The 6,912-nt window shown below is 39.7% G+C and overlaps 1 protein-coding gene across 7 annotated transcripts in view; it reads left to right on the forward strand.

Annotated features, from left to right (window-relative positions):
• LOC107727313 (zinc finger protein 438-like) overlaps positions 1-4,683 on the forward strand; it is a 50,968-nt gene extending 46,285 nt beyond the window's left edge. For 2 of the 7 annotated variants that reach the window (XM_016537148.1, XM_016537149.1), the window contains 3 exons: positions 338-411; positions 2,295-3,915; positions 3,991-4,682. In XM_016537148.1, the coding sequence (XP_016392634.1) occupies positions 363-411; positions 2,295-3,915; positions 3,991-4,567 (2,247 nt within the window). In that variant the 5' untranslated portion in view covers positions 338-362 and the 3' untranslated portion in view covers positions 4,568-4,682. Of the gene's footprint in view, positions 1-333; positions 412-1,797; positions 1,854-2,077; positions 2,193-2,294; positions 3,916-3,990 lie in introns of those variants that run through there. The other 5 variants (XM_016537154.1, XM_016537150.1, XM_016537152.1 and 2 more) reach the window with 5 other exon arrangements.
• The last annotated feature ends 2,229 nt before the right edge of the window (positions 4,684-6,912 follow it).

The raw sequence follows: 6,912 nt of genomic DNA on the forward strand, positions 1-6,912 counted from the left end.
CCTCATCCCACTACCACACACACACACACACTAGGGTTGGTTCCCATCTCACCTGGCTCATTCAGTGTCCCCTCCTCCTCGGTTAACAGTCTTTCACTCCCTTTCTATCCTTCCCCTCCTGTTGTTTTTCTGCCTTTGCCTTGACTCTAATCTGAGCCTGTGTGACATCTGGAATGTCCTCTGGTTTTGATCGAGATAGTAAGAGAGAGAGAGAGGGGGGAGAAGACATCGTTTGAACGCAGGCAGACACCTCTAAACACTGTAATTTAAAGCATCTATTGTGTTAATTACACAGTGGAGGTTCAGTTCTGTTCTCTGTATTTGTTTTTTTGTTTAGGATCTTCAGTGACAGTGTGGCAGACATGAAAACCCAAGAGCACCGTTCCAGCCCTCTGAAATCACACACACAGAGTGAGTATAGAGATAATAATATGCAGTCTTATGAAGCTCATCTTTTAAAGTCAAATAATAATCGCTTTTGTAGTCACCAAGATTTTGTCTGCTTTAGTAGTATTCAATTAGATAAATCTAATTTTTGTATACGTCATACAGACATTTTAATGCTTAATAAGAGTTAAAAACACATTCTGTTCCATTTATCTCATTATATCCATTAAGAGGAAGAATGCATTCTACTGTATGTAAACATCCTGAAATCTTGACACTTAATTGCCACTAATTGTTTTCTGATGAATCAAACTACAAGGAACTACCAAAAATGTAACCAGTCACAAAATGAAAAAAATGACCCCCATTTTTGATATGTTTGTGTGTAACTGTCACTGAATTTAGATCACTGTGAAATGTTTGAAAAAGAAATGTACTTTTAAAGTCATTTCCAAGTACTTAGGTACCTGTCCCTCCCTATAATCACTTAGAATAAACCTATAAAATTAGATAACAATTTTGTTAGGCTATTAGGTAAGTCCCCATGACCTATTGACCAACATCTGGCCTGCATTCCTTTACGCATGGGTGAGGTGTAAACACACATTTGCACACTAAATTCATTCTCACAAACGCATTCTGGTATTCACAACAAAAAACAGACGTACGCATAGATATACGTAGTGGCCGGAGCGTAACCCTTCTAACATAAACACCAGATCTCACCTTTGAACTCCTCACCTTTCATGCTGCTAATTGGTCCGTGATGCTCTTATTTTTCTTCATGACACTGTGGCTAAAAATAAGTCCCCATTTCTTGCACCTAATATAGAGTACTCTCCTCCTGTTCAACTGTTCTCATCTTCCCCTTTTAGGCCTGATAAATGCCCAACTCTTTATGATGTTTCTGTTTTTAACCTAATTAATTCTATAGCAGCCTAATTTATGGGATTGCGTTGTGCTTACAGACTGAAAACTGGGTGCTGAAACATCATTTTTTTTTTTTTTTTTTCCATCTTCATCTGCAATATAGTCCTCTTCCCTAGGCCTGATAAATGCCCAACTCTTTATGATGTTTCTGTTTTTAACCTAATTAATTCTATAGCAGCCTAATTTATGGGATTGCGTTGTGCTTACAGACTGAAAACTGGGTGCTGACATATTTTTTTTTTTTTTTCCATCTTCATCTGCAATCTTTATAGCTACACTTTACAATTTTTTTTCCCCGAATAATGTCAACTTAGTTTTACTTGCTACTAAATACTAAATTCTAATCAATCAAACATTGTACCATCTCTCTTTTGTCAAAAAGTTATAGAGAACTATGTAGTATGTCTTCTTTTGTTCCTGTTGCTTAACTGGTAAAGCTTGACACTAGCAGTGACAATGTCTTTGGTTTGATTCCAAAAGAAAACGCAAACTGATAAATGCCACTATGGATGAATGTGTCTGCCAAATGAATAAATGTAAGTGTACTTTTTTTTTTATCATTGCTGAGCATATTTATTTTTTATATCTGCAGTTGTGAGGCAGAAGGCCACAAGGTTGTGTGGACAGTCATGACGTGTTTTGAGTATGGTTGTTTAACTGTTATTCTTGTTCATGTAATAACGATTCTACTGCTAGGCAGCTGTTATGCTTTAAAGGCGGTTTATTCCTTCTGCAAGTGTGTGTGTGTGTGTCTGTCTCTGTTTGTAAGTGTGCATTAGGAAGCATGAGGAGATATAAGACTTAGTGAGCTGCAGCATGAACAAGAGCAGTACACTGAGCTCGAATCAAAGAGGGCTCAAACTCTTTGCCCCAGGGTAAATTGGTGTGCGAGTGTGTAAGAAAGAATGAAAAATTAGTTAGACCCTCTCTTTTTTTTTTCAGTTCACTTTTTCTTAGGAGTTATCTTGTTTTGACAGGTGATGCACGTCCCCACTCCCAAATGAAGGGTCTCCAGTTTCGCAGCATTGCCCCCAAAGCCCCAGTAGTGGTTCCATCATCTGCAGTTCTATCCTGCCAGCCTCCCACAGCCCTTCCAGAAGCATCCGCAGCTGTCAGCCCCAAATCCATCCTTGTCCCTGCCCAGAACTATGCACTCATGCAGGTTGCTGGACAAGAGGGGACCTTCTCATTGGTGGCCTTACCTCAGACACAACAGCAACAGCCAATCCAGAAGAACCTTAAGCTGCCTATTCCTAGATATCAACCGGTGAGAAGCAAGAGCGCTCCAGAAAAAGGCAGTAGCAAGATGCTGAGTCCAGCCAAGGTTTCTGCAACCATACAAGCTCAATCATCTGCTATGAAATCAGACCAGAGTTCAGACCCAGGATCTGAGCAGCTTGTTTTGATTGATGCTCCTACTTCGTCTGAAATCAATGTTGCACCCTTGCTCCCAGGTTCACAGACAGATCGAAAAGTGGAGCAAAAAAGCGATGCCAGTCCACTCAAAAGCCAGCACTATCCTTCTGGAACCTCCCTTGCTGCCCCTGTCAAGAAAATCTCCCCAGTTAAACCCCAAATAGAGGGTCAAGCCTCGGCTGGCAGTGCCATCACAGTCCTCTCACCCACTGTCTTTAGCAAAGCTGTTCAGATCATTCCATCTCCACCCAAGGGCAAGCTGCCCATCTTGCCCTATGCCAAGGTGAAGAACTCCCTCCTGGCACCAACCAGCCTTGCCAGCACCCCATTCTCAGACAAGCAGACTGTGAGTGGAGCCAAAAGCAGCCTGAAAAGCCCTCCAGACAACAAAATCACGTCCACGGACAGCAAAGTTAAAAGTGAAAGCCTAAGCCAAGACCACAGCAACACCCAAATCAAGAAACCTCCAGGCAAGAAACGGGGGAGGAAGAGGAAAACCATGGAGGATATTCTAGCCTTCGAGGCTCGAAAGAAGAGATCCTTGTCGTTTTTCAGAAGGAGGGTGCCTGATAAACCTCCAGTTGGTGTGTCGAATTCTGCCTCTCAAGCGAAGTTGTTGGATATATCCAAAAAGTATCGGAGTATTCGTCCCAAGCCAGTACTGGTAATGGAAACCACTATTCCACAACTTGTTCCACTTCCTTCCTCTTCAACATCAGAGAACCTTGATCAGGAGCAGCTCTTATTAGGACAGCAGATATCAGGAAAACAATCGAGTGCTCCACAGTCTTCGCAAGCTACTGAGCAGCAGCCTGTGGTAGAATGTAAAGGTGGTGGAGGAGTGATTTACACAGGAAGTCGTCCTCTGCATCGATGTCCTACCTGCAACAGGTGTTTCCAATTTAAGCATCACTTGCAGAGCCACATGAACAGCCACAGTAACCTGCGGCCTTATGTCTGCCCGGTATGCAGGAAGGCCTACGCTCACTCAGGCAGTCTTAGCACTCATATGAAACTGCACCATGCGGAAAGCAGGCCCAGGAAGAGCCTTTGCTGTGAATTCTGTGAGAAGTCATTTGGCTATGTGGGTGTCTACTTTAGCCACTTGAGAGAGGTGCACCGGGTAATACTCACCGTTGAACCGTCCATCAGTCAACATGAAGAAAATATGTCTGTAGAAGAGTAAGTAACAAACATTGAGCGATGACTCTGCCTAAAGCTGCCTTGTTCTTGACATAGATGTTCCTTGTCTTGCAGGTCTTCAGAAGCTGATGAACAGGCCTCAGAACAACATGTTGACCCAGTCGAGCTACAAATTAAGTGTGGGCGCTGCCAGGCCATCACCCCTACCTTTGCTGACATGAAGCTGCATTTGTTGTACGTGCACGGAGAGGAGGTCCAGGTGCAACTGAGGGATGGGGCCATGCGTGGGGGCCGTGAAGCAGAGGATGAACTGGTCAAACATGCAGCACATTACTGGAGGCAGCTCAATGAGAAACGCAACCTAGTGCACTGCGACGAGGAGTTCTTCTCCTTTTCCAAGCTCAAACGCCACCTCCATTCTCACCATCAAGAAGCTAGAGAGAGTCAAGAAGAGGAGGAAGAAGAGGAGATGATGATAGGTAAGGAGGGCCACATATTAAGGGGCCTCAATAAAGGTATATCCCTGAGGGTGGGGTCTCACTTTAACTGCATCCTTTGCAGTAAGGTGTTTAATAAGAAACAGGACGTTATTGAGCATTGGAGGGCACAGCACAACTGTGAAAATCCCACCCTTTTATGGGATGTCCTGGACTTCAAAGGGGAGAGCAAGCTTACTGATGGGCCAAATTAACTGCAAATGGGTAATTTATTATTTGCTCCATGTGTCGACTGTGTGGTTCATGCAGGATGCAGTGACGTTAATGCAAAAAAAAAAACTAATAATAAACTTTTTATGTTGTTTTGTTTTGCACTGTTTTTTTAATATAACAAATGTTGTTTTGAAATGCTTCAATGTTTTATGTTTGTTTTTTTCTTTAACGTTTTAATGTGTTTAATGCATAAAAGCATAAGAAAATAATAAAATTCACAAACCATAAATTCAATAAACATTACTATGGCCCAGGTGCAGATGTAATATAACTGCCAGTGAATGGAAGACCTAAGGATGATAATCATCATTTTCAAGGTTCGTGGACACATAGTGTGTTTAGTAACCGCTTCAGTTGAGTGAAACAGACTAACAAAGGCTCATCAAAAACACGTTACCTCTCAGACAAATTGAAAATTTGCTATAGTCTGAATACAAATGGGGCATGATTAGCATGCTTGAAATAACATGTCAAAGAACATTCAAAGTAACACATTATCAGTGACATTCCACAAACACATATACATAATCATACAGTTTCAGTCCTCATTTCACAACTAAAATAAGTACTGCCAGAAAACCTCTGCTGACTTCAGTCTAAGACATGCAGGTCCACTAATAAGGATTTAAAATATCCCTAAAATAGCTCAATTTGGCCAATCTTTAACTGTTAAATTTAGTATGAATGTTTCAAAAGTATTCTATGTTGTATTTTTGGATGGAAATGCTATATATTTAAAAAAAAAAAAAAAAAAAAAAATCATGGTGAAATGTGTGGTGATTTATTTATATTATTAGTCTATTCAAACATATTTCTGTTCATGAAAAAATTGTCAGGGTAAAGGAATGTTAAAAAAAAAAAAAACTCCTAATTGTTATATATGTATACTTGTATAGATAGATTACAAATATATAGAAATATAAATTGAGAATATATATTTACACAAAGACTCCCCCTGCTGTTTTGTTTTAAGAAATTAACAATGAAATATATTTACCCGTTACAGTGTCTTAAATGTCTTAAGCAAACCTGCAGCTTCAGCTACATTACCAGTCAAAGGTATGAGCACACCTGACAGCATTTTTGGCTGATAATTAAGCTATGCTTAAAATGGTTAATGTTAAAACACATTTTTTAGACAGTACATAAATGACACCTATGTGTACTTTTTTATTTTTATTTTTATTTTTTTTTTTACAAAACTTCATTAAAATGCAAAAAATGGATGATGGGACCGAATAGTAAAGAAAGCAGCTAACAAGTGCCCAGTACACATGGCATCTCCTTCAGTACTGTTTAAAAAAACGTCCCAGGTGGATTCTTCATTACTTTGTTGAGAGATTGCCCAGAGTGTGCAATCTAGGCTACTATACACTACATGATTTTAGTCCGTTTTGCAGTCTGGAAGAGTCTACTTTAGTTTCCGAAAGTTATAGCCAGTCTGCCGATTTTGGCTGGTCGAAGTTGACAAATTTTTAGAAAATCACAGTGTATAATGGGTGCATTTTTTTTTTTTTTTAGCTTCAGACAATGATTCCGTCCAGTTGGAGTATATCAAATATTTGATATTTTTAGCCGATTTTAAAACAGTTTGTTGTGTTCGGGACAACTTGAAAGTCTGGTAGTGTGTTTGTGTTATTTCATAGTTGACTACTATGGTATTATGGACATTAGTAATGATAAAGAATAAGTGTGTTCAAACTTTTGACTGGTGTTGGTTCTGTAAACAGTCATCTACTTGAACGAGTGCTGTGTAAAGTGAACTGATAAAGTTCACTAACATTACTTTCTTGGCACAAAGCGAACAGCAAATCCCAAAGCACCATTTCAGTTTGTCTTTCACAGTTGAATTCATATTCTAGATAACCTAAAGTCAATAATGTTGATCTTAACAGTCATTAGACAAATGCTGCTTGTCTTGTTGAAATTACCCCTTAAGTGTCTTCGTTGTAGAACGTGTCTTTGATGGATTGCTCCTGACTCAAAAAGAGAATGAAAAGAAATGTTTTGTTTAAAATGTGGTCTTATTATATTTGAAGTGATTGATTGTTTAATGATTGACATTTGAAAACATTCGAATCGGTTTCACTTGACACATTCTTTGTGGTTCATGACAGAAGTGTCTGGTAGCATTTCCAGTCCTGAAGAGTTCCCTGCCACTGTGATAGTTAAACTTGTCTGTTTGTGGCTTTAGCTAAACTAAGCCCTGAATAGCATTTGTACGTGAGAGAGCATCGTCTCTGCGTTATTGATTATTGGTGCCTAAATAAAAAAGAAATATCTAACGGCAGTAATAGTTGGTGTGTTTCTTGTATTAAACAACCTC

The sequence above is a fragment of the Sinocyclocheilus rhinocerous genome, unplaced genomic scaffold (assembly GCF_001515625.1).
Source record: "Sinocyclocheilus rhinocerous isolate Xijiao unplaced genomic scaffold, SAMN03320098_v1.1 scaffold186, whole genome shotgun sequence".
Lineage (NCBI taxonomy): Eukaryota > Metazoa > Chordata > Actinopteri > Cypriniformes > Cyprinidae > Sinocyclocheilus > Sinocyclocheilus rhinocerous.